At 62.1% G+C, this 21,370-nt stretch overlaps 1 protein-coding gene across 4 annotated transcripts in view; it reads right to left on the minus strand.

Annotated features, from left to right (window-relative positions):
- INTS1 (integrator complex subunit 1) overlaps nucleotides 1-18,481 on the minus strand; it is a 35,248-nt gene extending 16,767 nt beyond the window's left edge. For 3 of the 4 annotated variants that reach the window (XM_063667182.1, XM_054494081.2, XM_054494080.2), the window contains exons 1-22: nucleotides 18,381-18,481; nucleotides 17,961-18,059; nucleotides 16,978-17,268; nucleotides 14,289-14,485; nucleotides 14,003-14,140; nucleotides 13,592-13,751; nucleotides 13,375-13,480; nucleotides 13,095-13,281; nucleotides 12,804-12,949; nucleotides 12,396-12,537; nucleotides 11,128-11,304; nucleotides 10,268-10,376; nucleotides 9,545-9,665; nucleotides 8,819-8,896; nucleotides 7,763-7,920; nucleotides 7,019-7,115; nucleotides 3,303-3,394; nucleotides 3,056-3,116; nucleotides 1,279-1,476; nucleotides 839-968; nucleotides 448-627; nucleotides 151-300 (exon numbers count right to left, since the gene is read on the minus strand). In XM_063667182.1, the coding sequence (XP_063523252.1) occupies nucleotides 151-300; nucleotides 448-627; nucleotides 839-968; nucleotides 1,279-1,476; nucleotides 3,056-3,116; nucleotides 3,303-3,394; nucleotides 7,019-7,115; nucleotides 7,763-7,920; nucleotides 8,819-8,896; nucleotides 9,545-9,665; nucleotides 10,268-10,376; nucleotides 11,128-11,304; nucleotides 12,396-12,537; nucleotides 12,804-12,949; nucleotides 13,095-13,281; nucleotides 13,375-13,480; nucleotides 13,592-13,751; nucleotides 14,003-14,140; nucleotides 14,289-14,485; nucleotides 16,978-17,268; nucleotides 17,961-18,018 (2,976 nt within the window). In that variant the 5' untranslated portion in view covers nucleotides 18,019-18,059; nucleotides 18,381-18,481. The remainder of the gene's footprint in view (nucleotides 1-150; nucleotides 301-447; nucleotides 628-838; nucleotides 969-1,278; nucleotides 1,477-3,055; nucleotides 3,117-3,302; nucleotides 3,395-7,018; nucleotides 7,116-7,762; nucleotides 7,921-8,818; nucleotides 8,897-9,544; nucleotides 9,666-10,267; nucleotides 10,377-11,127; nucleotides 11,305-12,395; nucleotides 12,538-12,803; nucleotides 12,950-13,094; nucleotides 13,282-13,374; nucleotides 13,481-13,591; nucleotides 13,752-14,002; nucleotides 14,141-14,288; nucleotides 14,486-16,977; nucleotides 17,269-17,960; nucleotides 18,060-18,380) is intronic. The other variant, XM_063667181.1, reaches the window with a different exon arrangement.
- Between the last annotated feature and the right edge of the window lie 2,889 nt (nucleotides 18,482-21,370).

The following is a 21,370-nucleotide window of genomic DNA, read 5'->3' on the forward strand; positions in this document are numbered from 1 at the left end:
TGGCCAGGCTGGTCTCCAACTCCTGACCTCAGGTGATCCCCTTGGCCTCCCAAAGTGCTGGGATTCCAGGCATGAGCCACCGCGCCCGGCCCCCAGCCTACTCATTTGAAGCATGAAGAGGGTGCGCAGAAAGGCCCACCCCCACCTCACCTTCATGGCCAGCACGCGGGAGGCCACCTGGGAGGAGCCGAGGCGCCGCAGGAAGTAGTCCAGCACCTCACATGTGGTCTGCTCATCAGCCTTCGGGCCCAGGAGCAGGTCCTGCAGGCGGCCCAGCAGCTGCCGCTGCTTCTGCTGCCTCTGCAAGGAGGAGGAGGCTCTCAGGGGTGCAGGTGACGGGCCAGGCGGGTGGGACGTGGGGTGCGCGGCTGGTGGGCTCAAGCACAGGCGGCCCTGACGGGGTGCGGGGTGAGAGGCGGGGGGGGATGCGGGGTGGGCGGCCCTGACCTGCCGCTTCTTGGCCTTCTGCTCCTTGCTCTCGCCCTCATCGTCCTCCTCCCCGGAGGCAGCATCATCCACAGCATCGTGCAGCAGGAACTCGCACAGACACTGCACGGGCAGCACGTCCAGGGAGCCCTCGCTGGACTGTACCAGGTCTGCCAGCCAGGGCATGGACTGCGAGGAGGCCTGGGCAGGCGACAGTGGCCCCCGTTCAGCACCTTCCAGGCCCAACACCTGCCACCAGCCCCCCAGGTGACCACGGAGCCAGAAAGGGCGACACACAGCAGCCAGCTCATGGGCCCCTCATCCAGGTGTGTCCTTCTGGCCACCAAGGCCTCCAGAAGGTTCCGGGCCTCCCGAGACCACCATCTCTACCTCCTGGAGCCTCGGCACTCACCTGCCGCTGGATGATGTGGAGGAGGAAGTCGGGGTTTCGGCTGCGGCACAAGAGGTGCCCGAGGCGGAGGGACTGGTTGAGGCTTTTCACTTGATCCAGGATGTGAGGGGGAGGCCTCCGAGGGGGTCCTCTGAGGGTCACAGGGGATACGGTGCGTCAGCACGCCCTGAGCAGATCACCCCCAGAACCCCTCCTCCCCCAATCCCTGCTTCGAGGGGCAGCCGACAGCCCGAGACGAGCAACCTGTCCTGACCTGGGATGTCCCCAAGGCCTGGCCCCACGGCAGTAAGCCAGGGACGTGGGGACGGGGCTCCATGGGCCTTTCAGGGTCTGCCGCAGTGCGGTCGGCTCCGCCTGCTCCTTCAGCCTCTGTCCCACCCACACCAACCACCCACAGGTCCCGACGGCAGGCGCGGGGCGGGGCTGTGTGGGCTGCATACTGGGGGTCCAGGCTGGTGAGCTGCGACAGGAGGAGGCTGCTGCTCTCCGTGATGGTCTGCTTGGTGGACGCGGCCGCCAGGTGCCCCTCGAAGGCCAGGATCTCCTGCTTCTCCCGCTGGGCGGTCTGCAGCTCACGGTTCAGCATCTCCGTCCGGGTCTCCTCATCCGTCAGGGTGCACGGCGGGTAGGAGTAGTTGCTAGGGCCAGACGAGGGAGCGTGTCACCCTGCCCCCCATGAAGGGCTCACTCCCAGTGGACCACGCTCAGGGTCAAGGAGGGTAAAACCCCTATGGCTGCTGCTGCCTGCTGCACAGCAGTCAGGAGCACAGGGCGCCCGGGAGCATCCACAGGGCTGTCAGAGCTGAGACCACAGAGAGAAGCCACGGCGCTGCCTCGTCCTCAACAGGTAGCATGCCTGCCCTCACCAGAGCCAAGGCCGGCGGTGTCAGAACCTGGCCTTCTCCCAGGCCACCTCCCCTTCCACGCCACCTATGCTGGGAGCACAGCCTAGTTTGATGGCCATGCAGGCTCCGCCTGCCCCATCCAGGGACAGACCTGCAGGGCAGGAACTCTCTTGCCTACAGAGGCACACGTGGCTTCGGCGTGTTCCAAAACCCAACTCCCCATGGCCGCTCTAATCTGAGCTCTGTCCCCAAGGCCCCAAAGGCAGTCTGCTCCTTCAGAGGCGGGGGGAAGCAGCTGTGCCTCCCACCTCAGGACACACACGCGCCCACTCCCCACAACGCACAGGCAGACACACACCCAGTCCCCACAAAACCATGGGCAGACACATGCCCAGTCCTCACAGTGCAACAGCCCCACACGTACCCGATCCCAATGCCACAGACACACACACACCTGGTCCCCACAATACCAGGGCCACACACACTCCCCGTCCCTAAGATGCCACAGCCTCGGGCGCCCCTTCACCTTGGCCACTGCCCTTGGTGTGGTGCCCTCACTGGTGAGCTAGGATGCTGGCCCCAGAGCTCATCGGCCCTCGCCCTGTGTGGGTACCAATGCTGCCAGGCACAGCTGGTGGTGAGCCCTGGGCGTCTCCTAGGCAGGCTGTGCTGCCTCTCATCCCACCTGCACTGAACTGTCCTTGAGGCTCACCCACTGCTGATCCCACGCAGGGTCACACCTGGCCCACTGGCCAGTGTTAAAGCCCACCTGGACCACTGGGCCTGGCTCCATCCTGTCTAACCCATCTCTGGCCGGATTCTCTTGCCATGTCCTCCAGCATCGCACCACCCCCAGCCTGCCCGGTCCCCACTCCTGTGGGCAGCATAAGCGCTGCCCAGGAGAGCTGGGGGTGCCTGCAGACCTCCCTGCTGGCCTCCGTGATGCCGCCTCAATCCACACCCCCTCTCCCGGCAAGGGAAAGAGAAGAGAACAAAGTGCACCAGGCTTCGATCCAGAAGCTCAGGTCCATGAGTCAACGGAAGACACAGATGCAGCAGGGCCCAAGAAACAGCAGGGAACTCAGCCCCGGTGAAACAAGACCAGGCCCTGCTCCCCATCCTGGGCCCGCCAAGGGGATCTGCGGACTCACTTCAGGCCCTCCTCCCCATCCCGGGCCCGCCGAGGGGACATGCGCACTCACTTCAGGCCCTGCTCCCCGCCCCTGGCCCGCCAAGGGGACGTGCGCACTCACTTCAGGCCCTAGGCCCTGCTCCCCGCCCCAGGCCCACCGAGGGGACGGGGACGTGCACACTCACTTCAGGCCCTGCTCCCCGCCCCGGGCCCGCCCGCCGAGGGGACGTGCGGACTCACTTGGTCATCACCATCTCCATGAGCATCTTCAGGGTCGGGTACTCCTCCCACGCAGCCAGGCCTAGGGAACCGGAGGGTGTGGGGCTGGCCAGGCTCCCCTGGGCACCAGGCGTGTGACCCCTGCCTCTCCCAGCTCCTCCTCTCATCCCCAGCTGGGCTCATCCCAAGTCCCAACAGACAAACTGCCCCAAAGGAATAAGGACCAGCAAGGCCACGTGTGCGCGTGGGGCGGTCAGCAGAGGCTCACCGATGTTCTCCGGGTTGAACGCGGCGACGACCAGCAGGAGGGGCCAGGCCTTCCAGTAGAGGGTAGAGATGGCGAGGTTCGGAGGCTGGTACCTGGAAAGCAGGGGCACCCCGACTCAGGCCCAGCGCACCAAGCTCAGCGCCAAGGATCGGCCGGGCCAGGTGGCAAAGCTGAGGCAGGGACGGTGCTGGCTCCCAGCTCCTCCCGGGACTGCCCTCCAATGACACCTGTCCAAGCATGTGCCTGAGCCTGGCTCTGGGCTCCCTGTCCAGGCCCGACTCCAGCTCTGTCCTTAACCTTTCTAAGTCTCTGTTTCTCTTCTACAAAACGGGAGCGGTGGTGGATACATGATAAATGTTCATTAAGTGTCAATGATTTTTATCCTCTACATGAGATAACAGACACCACCCCAGGAACCACTGAGATGGAATTATTGTAACGACACAATTAAATCAAAGCACGGGCCCCTCAGGTGAGGAAACGGATCCTAGCTGTGAGACAGATGTGAATGAAGACACTGCCTGGAGCCACATGCGGAGGCTGCCAAGTGGGAAAGACCACATCAGAAAGCAGAGTGGGCAGCAGCTGCCGAAGCAGAGAGAGGCAGGAGAAGCTCGACTGCAGTATCAGAGAGCAGGCGAGGCTCGGGTGCAGTGCGGGATTCCGAAGTGCGTCCAACCAAAACTCCAAGACGCTACTGAAAGGGTGTCAGCTCTGCATAAAGGGACACCCCTGAAAGGGTGTCGGCTCCGGATAAACGGGAACCCCTGAAAGGGTGTCGGCTCCGGATAAACAGGAACCCCTGAAAGGGTGTCGGCTCCGGATAAACGGGAACCCCTGAAAGAGTGTCGGCTCCGGATAAACGGGAACCCCTGAAAGGGTGTCGGCTCCGGATAAATGGACACCCCTGAAAGGGTGTCGGCTCTGGATAAAGGGAAACCCTCCCACGTGCACGGATCACAGGGCGTGGCCTCACTGACATGGTGGTACTCCCCAGACTGACCCACGGATTCCACACTGTCTCCCTCGAAATCCCAGTCATCTGTTTTGCAGAAATTGACAAGCTCACCCTGAAATTCACATGGAAATGAAAGGACCTAGAACAGCCAAAACAATCCTGGGAAAGAACAAAGTTGGAAAACGCACTTCCCAATTGTAAAACTCAGCCCTTATAGAGGATGGACACATAGACGGACAGAACGGACGTGCAAACGGACAGAATGGAGCTGAGTTGAGAGGTCAACCCTCTTACCTACATGCAACAAGAGTCCAGAGGTCAACCCTCACAGTTAGGCGCAACAGACCACCAACAGGGCACCAAGACAGCCCAAGGCGCAGGAACAGCCCTCTCAACAGCAGTACTGCGACAACCAGAACCAACCAACAGAATGAAGCGGGGCCCCACCAAACACCACACACCAAGTGGATGACAGACTCCCGAGACTGAGCACCAAACTATAACATTCCTTGGAGAAAACGGGAGGAGGGCTTCGGGAGCGTGGGGCAGCCCCAGCGTCCTAGGTACAACGTCAAAGCACACACAGCAGCAGCAGCAGCAGCACGAAGACGATCGGGCCTCCCCAAAGGCGAGCTCTGTGCTGCCCACGTGGGTCCACAGGACGGAAGTGAGGTCCAGGAACAACCCACATGGGTGCGACTTTCGACACGAGGCCAAGAGAACCTCATCAGGGAAAGACAGGCTTTCCACAGCGGTGCTGGGACAGCTGGATGGCCACACACAGAGGAATGAAGCCGGACCCCTGCCTCACACCATGAAAACTGTCACAGTGGCTCAAAGACCTGAATGTAAGAGGTGGGACTACAAAACCCTCGACAGAAAACACAGAATTAAATCTCCATGACCCTAGACTAGGCGACAGTTTCTTAGACATGACACAAAAGCACAGAAACTCAAGAAAAATAGGTAAAATTGGATTTGCTCAAAATTGAAAACTTCTGGCCAGGCGCAGTGTGGCTCATCACACCTGCAACCCCAACACTTTAGGAGGTCAAGGCAGGAGGACTGCTTGAGCCCAGAGGTTTGAAAACAGCCTGGGCAATAAAGTGAGGCCCCATCTCTGCAAACACTAAAATTAGCTGGGCATGGTGGCACGTGCCTATAGTCCCAGCTACACAGGAGGCCAAGACGGGAGGACCGCTTGAGCCAGGGAGGTTGAGGCTGCAGGGAACCGTTGATTGTGCCACTGCACTCCAGCCTAGGTGACAGACAGAGCAAGACTCTGTTCCCCACAAAAAACGGAAAATGCAAACCAAAACCAACGTGAGATACCGTCTCACCCCAGCAGGATGTCTCTGCTGAGAAACATGGGCCACGAGTGCGGGTGAGGATGGAGACCGGCAACCCTCACGCAGCGCTGGCGGGGACGCGAGCGGGAACTCAAGGTGGGGCAGCCGCTGGGGAGGGTCTGACAGAGCCTCAGTTAAACACGTGGCCCAGCAACCCCACTCCTAGCCACCTGCTCAAGAGAACTGAAGACACGTCCACACAGACTTGTCCACACACGCTCACAGCAGCACCATCCGCCAGCAGGGGAGCGGAAGCAACAGACATGGTCTGTCCACACAGTGGGGTGCCCTCAGCCACGAGGAGGACTTTGATACTGCCTCATGCTACAGCACAGGCAACCCCAGAAACAGCATGCCCGGGGAAGGGGGCTGGTCACAAGATCATGCACTGCAGGATGCCATTTACAGAAAACACCCAAAAGGGCCATTTACAGAAAACATGGCCCAAAAGGGCCACTCTACAGAGGTGACAGCAGGTGAGCGGCTGCGTGGGCTGCGCTGGGAGGAACGAGGAGTGACAGCTGGTGGGAATGGGGTTCTCTTGGGGGAACCAAAAAAGGTTCTACAATTAAATTATGATGAAGGTTGTACAACCTGTGAACATTCTGAAAACATGGAATTGCACACTTTAGATGACATGTACATGAATTATCTCTTGATAAAGCCGTGAAATATAGAGCATAAACTCATTGTTGTGTAAAAAATAACACACACACGTTAAACACAGGAGAAAAAAGTATGACTGAGCTGGAGACACAGGGGAAGACAATGGGGAAACGGCCCACTCGAACCCAGGTAACGGCTGGACTCGGGCCGAGCCAGTCAAGGCCCGTAGTGGCCTCACTGGTCTCTGGCAACAGGCCAGGAGCGGACCCGTGGGGAGCGGGGCGCGGGCTTATCCCAGCGGGAGTGGGGAGCGGGGCGCGGGCTTATCCCAGCGGGAGTGGGGAGCGGGGCGCGGGCTTATCCCAGCGGGAGTGGGGAGCGGGGCGCGGGCTTATCCCAGCGGGAGTGGGGAGCGGGGCGCGGGCTTATCCCAGCGGGAGTGGGGAGCGGGGCGCGGGCTTATCCCAGCGGGAGTGGGGAGCGGGGCGCGGGCTTATCCCAGCGGGAGTGGGGAGCGGGGCGCGGGCTTATCCCAGCGGGAGTGGGGAGCGGGGCGCGGGCTTATCCCAGCGGGAGTGGGGAGCGGGGCGCGGGCTTACCCCGGCGAGAGTGGGGAGCTGGGAGCGGGCTTACCCCGGCGGGAGTGGGGAGCGGGGAGCGGGCTTACCCCGGCGAGAGTGGGGAGCTGGGAGCGGGCTTACCCCGGCGGAAGTGGGGAGCGGGGAGCGGGCTTACCTCGGCGGGAGTGGGGAGCGGGGCGCGGGCTTATCCCAGCGGGAGTGGGGAGTGGGGCGCGGGCTTACCCCGGCGGGAGCTGGATGTTTTCAGGGTGATGATAGGTGCACAGGTTCAGAACGGCGTCGATCAGCTGGGTCCTCCCCACCTTCAGCACCTCCACATCTAAGACCAAGAGCCACACATGGGTTCTGGGGCTGCTCACAGACCATCAGGCACAGGCAGCGAAGGAACTGGCCCTGCTCGGGCCGCGTCGGGGTGGGGTGGGGGATGCCGCAGGGGGGGGCGCAGGCCTGAGCAGGAGAGCTGGAAAAAGCTTGGCTTCTCACTGGGAAACAGGGCACTTTGCTCTCAGGGACACCTGGGCTGGGTCTAGAGAGCAGACAGGGCTGCCAAGAGGGTAGGGAGGTGAGGATGGGGGCGTGGCCGGCAGGGTGGGGACCCGCAAGCCCTCGCGGCAGAGCCATGGACCAGGCGTGAGCTGGATTTACAATCATTCTACCTGTCGCCTAAAGGAGGTGACAGACAGGAAATCTGGCCGTGGCCAAATCACACCCAGAATGTTCCAATTCCAAAAAATGTGCAAATTCCAAAAAACGGGGCAGTGACTGCATCACTGCCAAATACACGCATGCTTCTGAATTCCCAACGGGCAGATGTGGAGAAGACAGGGGACGAGCCTCCCGGGGACCCAGGACCCAGCTGAAGCACAGCTTTGTGGAGCGCCCCAGAGGTGCGTGCCAGAGCCGGGGTTTCTGCAGGACGAGGGGAGCAGAGCCCAGCACAGGCGCCAACCCCTACAGAAGCCATACCGTCCGCCTGCACGGCAGCCGCCCGCTTCACCAGGTGGTCGGCAAGCTCCATGGCGTCCGCGGGCCCGAGCGGGAGCTCCCGGGACAGCCCGATGACCAGGATGCGCATCAGCGTGTCCTCCAGGATGGGCACCTCCGAGCACAGGCGCAGGAAGAAGCTGCGGGGGAGGCGTGACTTGGTGTGGGCTGCCCACACCTGCCAGACCTGAGGGGCTGAGGACAGGCCAGCCTCTCCCTCAGAGCCCATGGGCTGGCGGCAGAGGGCTGCTGCTGCTTCCCACGATCCTATCCCCTCCAACCTGAGCCTCCCTTTGCAGGACGGGAGCCCTGGCTCTAAGTCTCGCCTGGGCAGGGGGAGAACGGGAGGCTACCCCCACCCCAAGGCCTTTGGGGCTACACAGTCACTGGTTCCTACGACCACCACAGGGAGGTTCTGCCACCCCACAGAGGCCTCGAGATGGTTCCTGCTCTCAAGGAGCTGGGGGCCAGGTGGCAGAGATGACCCCTAACCTCCAAAGCCCGACCGGGAAGGCCACAGTGAAGGTGAGCAGAGCGCCCAGGGCACGAGGTGGGGTAGGATGAACCGGAGGAGCCCCAGGCGGGGCTGGAGGGGAGTGTGGGCCAAGAACCCACGGGGTCACCCACGGGGTCACCCACGGGGCTTGAAGGGGACAGAGCCGTGAGACCAGCCGGCTGGGGAAGGACAGCATGCAGATGTCTGGACAGAAACAGGGGCAGACGGTGCATCTGGGACCGCGTGGAGGGCGGCGTGCCCGTGGACGCCCTAGAAGCAACTGGAAGGCGGGAGTCTGGGGGAGGCTGGGGCTTGGAGTCATGTGGACACAGGCGGCAGCTGAATCCCTACAGTGGCACTGGGACGCCCGCATGGGAGTGGGAGAAGGGTGGCACCCAGGATTGTGGAGGAGGAACAGGATGGTGATGTGACTGTGAGAACAGCGGCCCAACTCCCACTGGCCCTTCCTGCCACAGCCGGCCCGGCACCCCCCAGCCCCGCCCAGCCCGGCGCACAGGAGCCCCAGGCGGCAGCGCACTCACTTGCGGTCACTCTCGGGTGGCCAGTTGTCCCACTTGTAGTAGGTCTCCGGCTGCTCTGTGAACAGCACCTTGTGCAGGCTGGGCAGGCAGGGAAGAGCCTTCAGTCATGACGTGGGTACTCAAGGACCAGTCCCGTTAGTTCCAGGGAAGGGACCCCGCTCCCACGGGCCCAAGCGCTCAGAGGCCGGGCTGCCTGGTGCCCAAGCTCAGCACCTCCTCACAGCACCACCAAAGAACCAAGGGACCACTCACGGGGCTGCCAGGCTGGACAGCGGCCGAACGGGGCTGCCGGGCTGGACAGTGGCCGAGAGCCCTTTACAAAATCGCTGCAGAGAAATGCAGCCCCAGCCTGACTGCCCCGCCCCAACCAAGGCAGAGGCCCCACAGGAGGCTCCAATGCACAGGGTGACCTGCCTGGAGCCTAACGGCTGCTGCTGTCCGCAGAGAGGGGACAGACTCCCGTGTGGGGCCCTGGTTTGTCCCGGCTCAGTGGGGTGTGGGGCAGAGGCTGTGCGGGGCCCTGGTTTGTCCCGGCTCAGTGGGGTGTGGGGCAGAGGCTGTGCGGGGCCCTGGCTTGTCCCGGCTCAGTGGGGTGTGGGGCAGAGGCTGTGCGGGGCCCTGGCTTGTCCCGGCTCAGTGGGGTGTGGGGCAGAGGCTGTGCGGGGCCCTGGCTTGTCCCGGCTCAGTGGGGTGTGGGGCAGAGGCTGTGCGGGGCCCGGGCCGCACCAGTGCACGTAGTCCTTGGGGGCGAGCTTGCTGATGGAGGGGACCACAGTGTGGAGCCACCAGACGGCATCCCGCTGGATGGCGGCAATCTGGTTCTGGAATGAGCGGAGCACTTCCAGGTCTGAAACAGACACGCAGCTTAGTGGCCCATCTGAGCCGTGGGCTATGAGGGGCTAAGGCACCCCTGGGGGTCCAACTCAAGGCTGGCACTTGGGAGGGGGTAACTCGGGGCACCCCCAGCTTCTGGACGATTCCCAGCTGGAATAACACCCCGGGAGGCATGGAGTGACCCTGACGTGTGCGTGGGTGACTGGAATCCTCCTGTTGCAAGTAACTCGCTCTGGTCAATGGCTTAGAGGGCTTCTGCGGCCCAGCCTTCGTGTGAATCCACGATCAAACACCGGGACTGCCCCAAACACCACCTCCCCTCCCCACTCCCGCCTGCGGCCGGGGCCACCATGCCTGCAATGCCCCCACGCTGGGCCAGAACTGGAGCACACAAAGGACGCTCATGGGAACAGGGTCTGAGCCTGCAGCTGGGGTGAGGCCCAGATGGACAGGAACAGGGACGGCAGCTTCCAGGCTCCGTGTCCCCAAATGGCCGTGCTGTGGGACCGTTCCTGCCGGGCGCTCAGGGGACAGTGCAGCCTCGGAGAGCCGCCAGCCATCAGCCTGGACCCGAGACCTCCACCAAGCAGGGCCGGGCCACCCCCACATCCTTACTCCTCTTTTCTCCTTTGTCCCAAGCGATGCCAGCCTCCTTCACCTGCGCTGTGATGCCCAGCATCATGGACACGGCCAGGACGTCGGTGATGTGCACCACGAAGCGCTCCTGCAGGTGCAGCATGGGGTCTGTATCCAGAAGGGACACCCAGGAGCCCCACTCCACACCCACGTGGGTGCGGCACGGGGTCTGTATCCAGAAGGGACACCCAGGAGCCCCACTCCACAAACACGTGGGCACAGCACACACACACTTGCACACGCACACACATACACACACACAAGCAGGGATCCAGAGAGAGAGCCCAGGACCAGTTGGGAGAGGGGCCTGACAGGAGGGGCACCAGGGCCGGTGGCCCACAAGGTCCTAGTCTGGCCACAGGAGGGAGGTTCAGTCAACAGAGATGCACAAAGCCCTGTCCGCAAAACAGGCCAGCCCGGCAGGCTGACTGCGAGTTGGCTGCAGGGACCTGGCATCTCTGTGATCCACCCTCACTGTGCCTTCCAGCGCCGGCTCCCTCCGCACCCCTCGCACAGTCTCCAACCCAGCCAGGCAGCCCGAGGCCCCACCCTGCCTCCCTGCTCCCGTGCTCCCCTTGCTCCCAGCAGCAATCCATCCCATCCAGCTCAGGGGTTGCCAGGTCCCCTGCGCTTGGTCAGACCCTCATAGGTCCTCACACAGGACAGAGCCTATGCTACCCTCTGGGACGCGTCACTGCAAACAGCCTCACTCATCCCCGTACCCACGCTCAGCCAGGGCACCCGAAGGGGTGGAATGTGCATGGGACCCAGGATGAGGGGGATGGTGGCACGTGGGACCCGCAGTGAGGGAAAGGCGCCCCAGCGGCGGGGGCTGGCACCTTGAACTCCATCTCCAGGTATTGCGGCTCCTTGCGCTCCTGCATGAGCCCCAGGCAGAAGGCCTGGAAGTTGATCTCATGCTTGGTCTGCTTGATGATCTCCCGCAGCAGGGCCCGCGAGGCCCGCAGGTAGTCGTCCTTGTTGGTCAGCAGGTCCTGGAACACCATGGCCAGGAACTGGGGCAGAGACAGGCCGCGTGGGAGGCTGCCTGAAGGTGCTGTCCCCGTCACAGGCCCCTTCCCGCAGCACCAACAGGTATGGCACCTGAGGGCACCGCAGTGGGTCTCAGACAGTGCGGGGTGCGGGGTGGCGGGCTCCTTGCTCTACTGGCTGCCAGCCCTTGGCGAGCAGGGACCACATCTGATTCCCCTCTCTGAGAACTGGCATGTGGAGAGTCGGTCCTCGTGAAATGAGGAGGATTAATTAACGGACGCTGGGGGGGTGGGACACCAGGCGGCAGAGCTATAGGAGCGCGTGTGCCATCTCAGCCCACCCGCGCACCACAGGCTGAACGGAAACCAAAGGCCACCACCCAAGATCTGAAAGGATCTGAAAGGATGCACTCCTGTCTCAAAATGCCAGGCCGCGAAGACTGAACGCAGAGCTGAGAGCGGCTGTGCCTCCCTCGTGTTTCACACGCCACAGAGCCCACCGGGAGGCCTAACGTGCTGGTGGCGATGGGAGCATCTCCCCAGCCCGCTTCAAAGGAGACACGGAAATCCAAGGGTCCTACAGTCAGGGCTACAGGGATCCCGGCTTAACTGAGGGACCCAATGCACAGGAGGCGGGTCTGGGCCAGGCACAGGGGCTCGTGCCCATCATCCCAGCACTTTGGGAGGCTGAGGCAGGAGAATCGCTTGAGCCCAGGAGTTTGAGGCCAGCCTGGGCCACATAGTAAGACTCGGTCTCTACAAAAAATTTTAAAAACAATCTTATTATCCAAAGGCAGGAATAAGCTTGAAAAATAAAAATAGAGGGCAGCATGTCTGGGTCTTAGCTCAGAAACCTGGGTGGCTACTCAATGTGGCTCCCTCCTAAATGGACAGAGTCAGTTTCTGAGAAAGACGCTGGGCGCTGTGGCTGCACCCACTCTAGAAATGGCTCAACCTCATGCCCAAGTGAGTTTCACAAGCTCCTTCCCAAGACCCAGGAGCATTCTCCCACAAAGCACTGCCAATCCCATCGGCTTCCCCAGACGCCACGTGCGCCTGCAGCCCAGAGCCCCACGTTCTGGCGTGGAGGACAAGGCCAGGGACCCTGGGCCTACCTTGGGCGCCAGCTCCGAGCTGTGCTGCAGTGCGGTGTAGAGGACCTGCATGTTGTTCGGGTTCCGGGCGCTGGAGAGCTCATTGAAGATCACCAGCTTGATGGTGGTGCCCAGGTTGTCCTTGTGCGCGCTCAGCAGCTCCCTGGGTGTGGGAGCCAGGGGAAGTGAGGGTACAGGCCCTGTCCCCGCTCCATCCACGCCCCCGCTCCGCCCGCACCCCCAGTCTGCCCCCGCTCACGACGCACCCCCGCTCCGCCCGCACCCCTGCTCCGTCCCCGCTCCGCCCACAGCCCCGCTCCGCCCGCACCCCCGCTCCGCCCGCACCCCCGCTCCACCTCCGCTCCGCCCGCACCCCCGCTCCACCCCCGCTCCGCCCGCACCCCCACTCTGCCCCCGCTCACCACGCACCTGATGCACAGCATGAAGTGGTTGAGGAGGACCTTGGGCTTGAGGCGGATCTTGATCAGGTGCGAGATGACGTCCATGTCTTCGGAACCGTGCGTGTTGCAGTTCATGCAGACGGACATCAGCAGCTCCTGGGCCGGCCGGGTCAGCTGCGGGGCCAAGGACGGAGCGGTGGGATCACGGCCACCCCGGCAGCAAGGCCACGCTGTGGTGCCACACAGAGCCTGCCCCCACCCCCTACCCCGCCCAGGCACCCCTGCCCTGCCCACCCCCCACCCCGGGGCGCCCCCGCACCTTGGGGTTCTGCAGCCACATCTCCAGCTTCTGCACTGCCAGCAGCCGCACCTCCTTGTAGCCGCAGCTGGAGGTGAGGAGCCGCAGGACGTTCCTGGAGACGTTGTCAATGGGCTGCCGCCGGTTCAGCTGGTCCCGCAGCATGTCCAGGACATACTCCTCCACACTCTCCGCGAGCTCTTCGTACCTAGGCCAGAGGAGGGAGCAAGGAGGGAGGAAGGTGGCCCCGAAGCGCCCGCCCCCACCGCCCCCAACTGGGACTAGGCGGGTACGCAGCTACCTGGGCATGAGCTGGCCCTCCTGCTCGGGGCTCAGCTTCTCCTCCGCGATGAGCAGCTCCGTCTGGCTGTCCTCCTCCTCCGTGAGGGAGGGGTGTGGGCTGCTCCCTGCAAACCAAGGAGAGGGCTCCATGCAGCGCCTCCCACCCGCCCGTCCTCCCACCCCTCCCCCGCCCTGGGGCTGGACACCCGCCCTCTCCGGCCGGCGGTGTGTCTCACCTGCACCCAAGTCGCCCGCAACGCGGCCCGCCTCCCCTTGCAGCAGCACGCTCCTGGGGGGCATTCTGGTGTTGAAGGCCGTCTGGATGTTGTCCACAAACGTCTTACAGTGAGGGCTGTCCACCCAGATCCGCTCCCCCAGGGAGTCCTCAATGTACACCTGTGTGGCAGCCACACCCTCAGCCCCGAGCCCAGCCGGGCAGCAGCCAGGTTGGGGAATGCCCGCCTGCTGCCCGGGGACTGGGTGCCCAGGCGGCCCTCTCCAGCTTCTGGGTGCAGCGGGGACCGTGCCATCACCACCAGGGCTGTCAGACACAGCCCTCTGGAGAGAACACACCTCTGCTTTTCTCTCGCCCCAGCCCCACCCTGTGGCGCTCTGCCGTCTTCACCGTCCCGGGAGAGGCCACTCACCTTGACAAAGATCTCGGGCCAGTTCTCGTCCTCCTCATAGGCGGCCATGAGGAGGTTACAGGCCAGCACGGACACCAGGCTGTTCCCCTTGGCTTTGAAGTTGATGGAGGCGTCCCGCCGCAGGAGGCTACACAGAGCCTGCCAGGGAGGGCGCATGTCACGTGGGAGCCTCGCTGGCCCCAGACGCAAAGCTGGGGTGGGCCGGGAGGGACACTTAAGGGGGAGGTGAGGAGGGGAGCCGAGGGCCCCAGCGCTGCTCGCCTCCCACCAGGGGCCCGGCTCGAACCTCGATGACGCCCTCGGTGGCGAAGATGTTGGGCTTGATCTTGGCCAGGTACATGAGGCTCAGGTAGAGGGTGCTGTCGGGCTTGGCACGGGTGACCTTCAGCTGCTTCACGGCCCCACACAGCACGCCCTCAATCCTGTCGTCATTGCCCTCCAGCTCGGCCGCCTCGATCTCGTCCAGCAGCACCGTGGGCAGCACTGGCCGGGGCAGGCGGTACAGTCAGAACGGGGCCAGGGCAGCGTCGCCCCAAAGCCTCGGGACACCGGGAAGACCACGAGGAACCCAGAGCTCTCAGGGTCGGCCCCGCCAGGGACCAGCGATCCACCCTCAGGAAAGTTCCCACAGGGGACAAGCACCCCACCAGATGGTCCCATCAACACAACAGGCTGCCCCACAGGCCTCAGCACTAGCCCACCAGCCACTCCAGTCCTGGCTCCGCGGTGTTCCACACGGCTACCCCGAAGGTTACAGACATTTCCCAGCAAGCCAGGCCACCTGCAGCTTTACTTTCCACTGAAGCGTGGCTCCGTCTGGCAGCTTCTTTCTCACTGTGGACCACAGCGCAGTGGCCCTCTCTCCGCACCCACCCCAGATCCAGTCTCCAGCATGTCCTTCTTCCCCCTTTTCCTCCCTCTTTCCATGGGTGCTCGGCTCACAACCTTCCCCCAGACGAGTGCCTGACCCTCCCACATCCTCCGAGTAGCACCAGGGCCAGCACACACCTTTCCTATCGTCATGTTTGCCACTGCTGGATCGGAGGTTTTCACATTTTCATTCTGATTCTTCTCTGTCCCAACAGTTTTTTAGGACTGTGTTTTTAAATAGCCACACATAGCCAGGTGCAGTGGCTAGCGCCTATAATCCTACCACTTTGGGAGCCTGAGGCGGGTGGATCAACTGAGGTCAGGAAATCGAGACCAGCCTGGCCAATATAGTGAAACCCTGTCTCCACTAAAAATACACAAATCAGCTGGCGTGGTGGTGCATGCCTGTAATCCCAGCTACTTGGGAGGCTGAGGCAGGAGAATCATTTGAACCTGGAAGGCAGAGGCTGAAGTGAGCTGAGATCGTGCCACTGCACTCCAGCCTGGGGAACAGAGCGAGACTCCATCTCAAAAATAAAAAATAAGTAAATAATAAATCAATAAATATCCACACACACACGTGGACAGAGGCGTTGTGATCCACCTTAACTGCACCCGGGACAGAGACTTGGAAGAAATTTCCTGATGCCCTGAGACAAGCTGGGGGACAAGTGGGCTGCCGGCACGGCGGGACAGCCTGGGACATTTACCACAAATGGCTGGATGCAGCCATCTCTGTTTTGCTGAGAATAATACTGTAAAGTGATCTACCACTCCGAATATGCTTTTCATAACCACATCTCCTTTCATCTTCAAAATCTCCTTTCTACAGGAGGTGGTGCTAAAAATAAATGAAGCACCAAGCAGCCGGCGGCCGAGAACCCAGGCCAGGGTGGGGCCTGTGGTCTCTGTCTTCGATCCTCACTGGCACCAGATGCCCAGGGACAGGCCTCGTGGGAGGTCTGAGGCTCGACCTCCTAAAGCAGTCCCCCAGCTGTGCCATCCTGCGCCGTTTGCCCCCGGGGCTCCCTGATGCCAACTGAGTCCAGCACAAACACTGCCCACAGCGCCCAGCCTCGGCTCTCGCGAGCGTGTGCTGCCCAGGCCAGGCCAGGCCTCCATTCCCTGGGCACGGTCCATTCTCTGCTTGGCATCTCCCTTTCCTGCCTGCCCCGGTTTCATCGCCTGTGCTTCCAGGCCCAAGCCCATACTGCAACTCCCTGCCAGGCCTCCTCCCTTCCAGGGCCATCGGGGACCCATTCACAGGCTTGTACTGCAGCAGCCTGGTCCCTCCCTGAGGGCAAGGCCACAGCCCACAAGTCCCCTGGGTCCTGTCTGGCACAAAACTCAGTAACCAGAGGTGACGCGGCTTGAACAGACACCTCTCTACCATAGTCATCAGAACACTTGTTCTTTTTGACTCCTACATAGAAATTACCCAAAAGAGATGCTCCCACAGAAACAAAACACTGCAGACCACGAGGCTTGCTGGGGCTGGTGTGACAGCTGCCAGAGCAACTCCCCGGGAGTCACAGAGTCTTGAGAAATGGTCGTTGGGAAAATGGCGCAGAGGGCCAGGGGCGATTCTAGGCACACAGTTAAAGGCATTTCTGCGAGAACAGGACGGTGGTGAAGTTTACATTCCTTGTTGATGTCTTTACTGTTCTGCGGCTTTTCAACTGACAACAGGGAGGGGATCAGCGAGGAACCAAGTACACACCGCCTCCATTCAGGTTGAGAGAGGAACGCACCAGGATGGGCAACCTTGAGAACATGCACCTGGGGTGTCATCATGCCCGGTTTACCCCCAGGGCTCAGACAGTGCCCGTCACAAAGGGGGCGTCCAAGAGACACGAGACGAACAACTCAACAAGGGAGTGACCCAGTTCTCAAGGGGCAGCCACCGGCAGTCCAGGACGCAGACGCACACGCAGGGTAAGGGCACCTACGTGAGAAACACTTCCAAGAACAAGCCACAAACATCTGCTCTCCCAGAGGACCTCGGCCATACAGGCAGCGCTAGGCCTGGAGGGGGCCTTCCCTGAACACCTGATGGATGGCATGAGCGGAGGGGCGTTCTCGGGGGACATCCACAGACTCATTACCTTCAATTGGCACCACAGATGGCTCTTTAATCGACGGAGAAATGGCTCGTTTTTCTGCCACTGCAGCCTCAGCCAGGCGCCCCAGGGCACTCAGCGGGGGTGTGGAGGAGAGTTTGGGGCGTTTGGTGAGACCGGTGAGGGCCGAGGCACTGGACAACGCAGCCGCTGCATCCCGCTTGCGCTCAGAAGGCAGGCCGGAAGGGGCTGGCTTCAGCAGGGTGGATGCCGTTTTCGATTCATTGGCCTGACCCTTTGAGCCCAGAGCAATGAAGTCTCCCGGGGGAGGGTGCCCTGCAGAGAAAGGAGAGAGAAAACTGGGCACATTTGCAACACCCAAGGTGGAAAAAGACTGACTCCAACCTCCTGTTATGTCAGAGGGGATTAAACAAGGGTCAGAGGAAGCAAGGAAGAAGCCAGAGCTCACTCAGCAGCCTACAGCAGAGCTGGGACCAGCAGGATACGCACAGGTGATGGGGGACAGTCACATAGCGCTAACCACAAACCAGGCCATCTCTGGTCTATCCAAATTAGTGTGCTTAGTACCCCCCGCCCCGAGTTTCCGCAATAGATGCTATTACTCTAACTTTACAAGGGAGAAAGGGACACAGAGAGGTTAAGCGATGTGCCCAGCGTCACACAGCAGGCGAGTAGCAAAGTCCGGAGGATCTGAGCTGACAGTTTAGCCGCAGACCCCGTGCTACGCTACGCTGTGCTGCCTCTTGCCTCCTGACTGGGGAGACCCTTCCACTACTGTCGGCTGCCTTGCAGCTCAGCCTGAAACGAGATCACCGGAGTCCCGAAAGAAGTCGCCACTATCCCAAGCCTCCCAGGGATTCTCAGAGCCGCTGAGGACCGAGAGGAGTGTTTCCAGACCGAATTTCTGGAAACAGCCGCGGCTGCGGAACAACCAAGCCCAACGCAGGATCCGCGGCATCTGAGATCCCCAAAGACCCCCGGGCTGCAGAGCGGGGAGGGAAACGCACCTGAGGGTTTGGCCGCGGCGCTGGGCCTGCGCACCGTGGTGGGCTTGGCCCGGTTCATCCTGCCCCGTCCCTCGCGGCTCCCGGCGGCTGCGGCGTTACCTGCGGAGGAAACAGCGTGAGGTCATTCATTCGTTCATTCGCTCGTTCGCTCGCTCATTCGCTCCCTTACCGCACGGGGCTTGGGCCTGGGACCCGGGGACAGTGGTCCCGCGCCCGCCCGCCGGGGCGATGCTGCAGGAGCTGCAAGGACCCCGCCTCCCAGCCGCCCGGGAGCGGCTCAGTCGGGCGACAGCAGGCGACACGGATGCCGGGCTGGAGGCAGCAGAACCAGGAGGGACGGCCCAGAGGCCCGGCGGGGTAGCCGGGAGAACCAGGCGCTCGCCCGGCAATAAGGAAGCGCCCAGGCCGCGGCTCACTTACCTCTGGCCCATCGCGACCGGAGCGCCGCCGCCGCCGCCACCCAGCCACCCCGGAATCGGAAACCGATCTCGCCGCACTCGGGGACCCGACTTCCGGAACAACCGGAAGGAAAACAGTGCGGCGGGAAGCGGGCCCAGGGGGAGGTGCGAGAGGCCCGCGGCGCCGGCCTGATGCCTGCAGCGCCCCATGGCGGCGGGAGGCGGGCTGGCCAGCGCCACGCGCACGTGGTCCGGTCCAGGTGGGGCGGCGGCGCGGGACGGGCGCTGGCCTCTCCATGCACGGGGGTGCTGGCGTTGCCAAGGGACACACTCCAGGACGCACGGCGGGGAGGGGTGGCGTCAAGGATCCGCGGATGCGTCAAGTGGCAGGTTCTGCAGGTCCCGGAGGGCGGGGGCGGCCGGGGCGCAGGCACTGGCGAGGGGGCGTACCCCGGGGGTCCCCAGGGAGAGACCCTGTCTCAAATAATAATGATAATAATAATAGCTTTATTGAGATACAACTCGTGTTCCACAAAGTTCACCCTTTTTTCTTTTTTTTTTTTACACGGAGTCTCGCTCTATCGCCCAGGCTGGAGTGCAGTGGCGCGATCTCGGCTCATTGCAACCTTCACCTCCCGGGTTCAAGCGATTCTCCTGCCTCAGTCTCCCGAGTAGCTGGGATTACAGGCGCCCGCCACCATGTCTGGCTAATTTGTTTGTGTTTTTAGTAGAGACGGGGTTTCACCACGTTGGCCAGGCTGGTCTCGAACTCCTAACCTCAGGTGGTCCACCCGCCTTGGCCTCCCAAAGTGCTGGGATTACTGCGCCTGCCCCGCTCCCCCCACCTTTTTTTTTTTTTTTTTTTTTAATGGAAACACTGATAGGAACAAAAATCAAAATACACAAAAGAGCATACAGTTGCCGGGTGTGATGCTCATGCCTGTAATCTCAGCACTTTGGGAGACCAAGGCAGGAGGATCGGTTGAGTTCAAGACCAGCCTGGGCAACATAGCAAGACCCCCATCTCTACAAAAAAATAAAAATTAGCTGGGCATGGTGGCATGAACCTCTAGTCCCAGCCCTTTGGGAGGCCAAAGTGGGAGGACCACTTGAACCTCGGAGTCTGAGACCAGCCTGGGCAACATAGTGAGACCCTATCTCTATAAAAAAAAAATCAAAAATAAATTAGCCAGGCATGGTGGTGCATGCCTACGTTCCCAGCTACTCAGGAGGCTGAGGCAGGAGGATCTCTTCAGCCCAGAAGGTCAAGGCTGCAGTGAGCTATGATGGTGCCACTACACTCCAGCCAGCGGCAGAGCGAGACGCTGTCTAAAAAAAAAATTAAAAAAAAAAAAAAAAAGGTGGGGGAATCATCCAGTCAAAGGGTGGAAGGTCTCCCCTGACCCCTGAGCAGCTGGTCCCCTCCCCTGGAGTCAGCCTGTGTTCTGATTTGTGCCCGTGTTCCCGGCTTGTCCGTGTGCGTTCAGGCAGCCACCCGTGTGCCTCCGTCTGCCTTGTCTCCCTTCAGGTAGCACACGGCTCCTCTTTTCTGCACCTGGCTTTTGCCACTTAACCATATCTTGGAGATCTGTTCCCAGCAGGGCACTGACTCGAACCCTGCCCCGCCACCGAGGGAGTCCTGAGTACCGCCTGCCTGGTGTGTCCCATCTCCTCATCCAGGGACGGCAAGGCAGAGCTGGTCTCCCTGTGCCCCTGAAGTTGGGTGTGGTCGTTCGACCGTGGCCTCAGTGAGGCTCATGGCCCCAGGCTGCAGCCTGAGAACTGCTGTGTGACCCGCCGCAGTCTCTTTCCACTGCTGCGGGCATCAGCTGGGTCTCCGCAGGACCCCAAGGGCTCCAGGGCCTTGCACCCTGTGCTGTGTGGGCAGCGAATCCGGAAGGAGACATCCGTGGTGCCCATGGGAGGAGAGGCCAGTCAGGCGCAGATCCCTGCCGGACGCCAGGCGGGGGCTGTGCAGCTTCGTCCCTCCACCGTTTCGCAATCTGTCCCTCAGGGTAACTCTCTAAGGGGAGGGGAGATCCGATGGGGTAATGCTTCCTCCTCCTGTCACCTGAATGGGAGCAGCCTGCACGGAGCTTCCTCTGCCCCGCCACCTGCCTCTCCTCATCCTCTGACCAGCATCACTGCCCCTGCATGCGGGGCCTGTGCCTTCGGCAAATGCCCTCACCCGAGCCCAGGCCAGAACCTCAGGGTCGACCTTGACAACCGCCTCCGCCGCCGCCGCCTCCTCCTCCTCCTCCCCCTCCTCCCCTTCTTCCCCTCCTCCCCCTCCTCCCCCTTTTCCCCCTCCTCCCCCTCCCCCCTCCCCCTCCCCCTCCCCTCCCCCCTCTCCGTCCTCCCCCTCCTCCTCCTCCTCCCCTTCTTCCCCCTCCTCCCCCTCCTCCCCCCTTCTCCCTCCTCCCCCCCTTCTCCCTCCTCCCCCTCCTCCCCCTCTTCTCCCTCCTCCCCCCCTTCTCCCTCCTCCCCCTCCCCCTCCCCTCCCCCTCCTCCCCCTCCCCTCCCCCTCCTCCCCCTCCCCCCTCCCCTCCCCCTCCCCCTCCCCCTCCCCCTCCTCCCTCCCCCTCTCCCTCCTCCCTCCCCCTCCCCCTCCTCCCCCTCTCCACTCCCCCCTCCCCCCTCCCCCCCTCCTCCCCCTCCTCCTCCTCCCCATCCTGTCAACCTTGACCACCTCTTCCCCCTTCTCTCTCCTCCTGCTCCTCGTCTTCCTCCTTCTCTAAAAACTCAGGAGTCAACCTTGATCACCTCCTCCTCCCTCTTCTCTTTCTCCTCCTTCTCCTTCCCCTCTTCCTCTTCCTCCCCTTCCTCTACCTCTTTGCCTTCCTCCTCCCTCTCCCCGACTCTTTTTGAAAACAGCTTTTTTGAGTTATGATTGACGTCTGATAAACTACAGGTGTGTAAAGGGTGTGAAGGGTGTGAAGGGTGCACGCTGATGCGTGTTGACATTCACACGCACCTGTGGCCCCATCCCCCATCCCTTTCAACCCTATAACG

Source organism: Pongo pygmaeus, chromosome 6 (genome assembly GCF_028885625.2).
Source record: "Pongo pygmaeus isolate AG05252 chromosome 6, NHGRI_mPonPyg2-v2.0_pri, whole genome shotgun sequence".
In the NCBI taxonomy this organism is placed as follows: domain Eukaryota; kingdom Metazoa; phylum Chordata; class Mammalia; order Primates; family Hominidae; genus Pongo; species Pongo pygmaeus.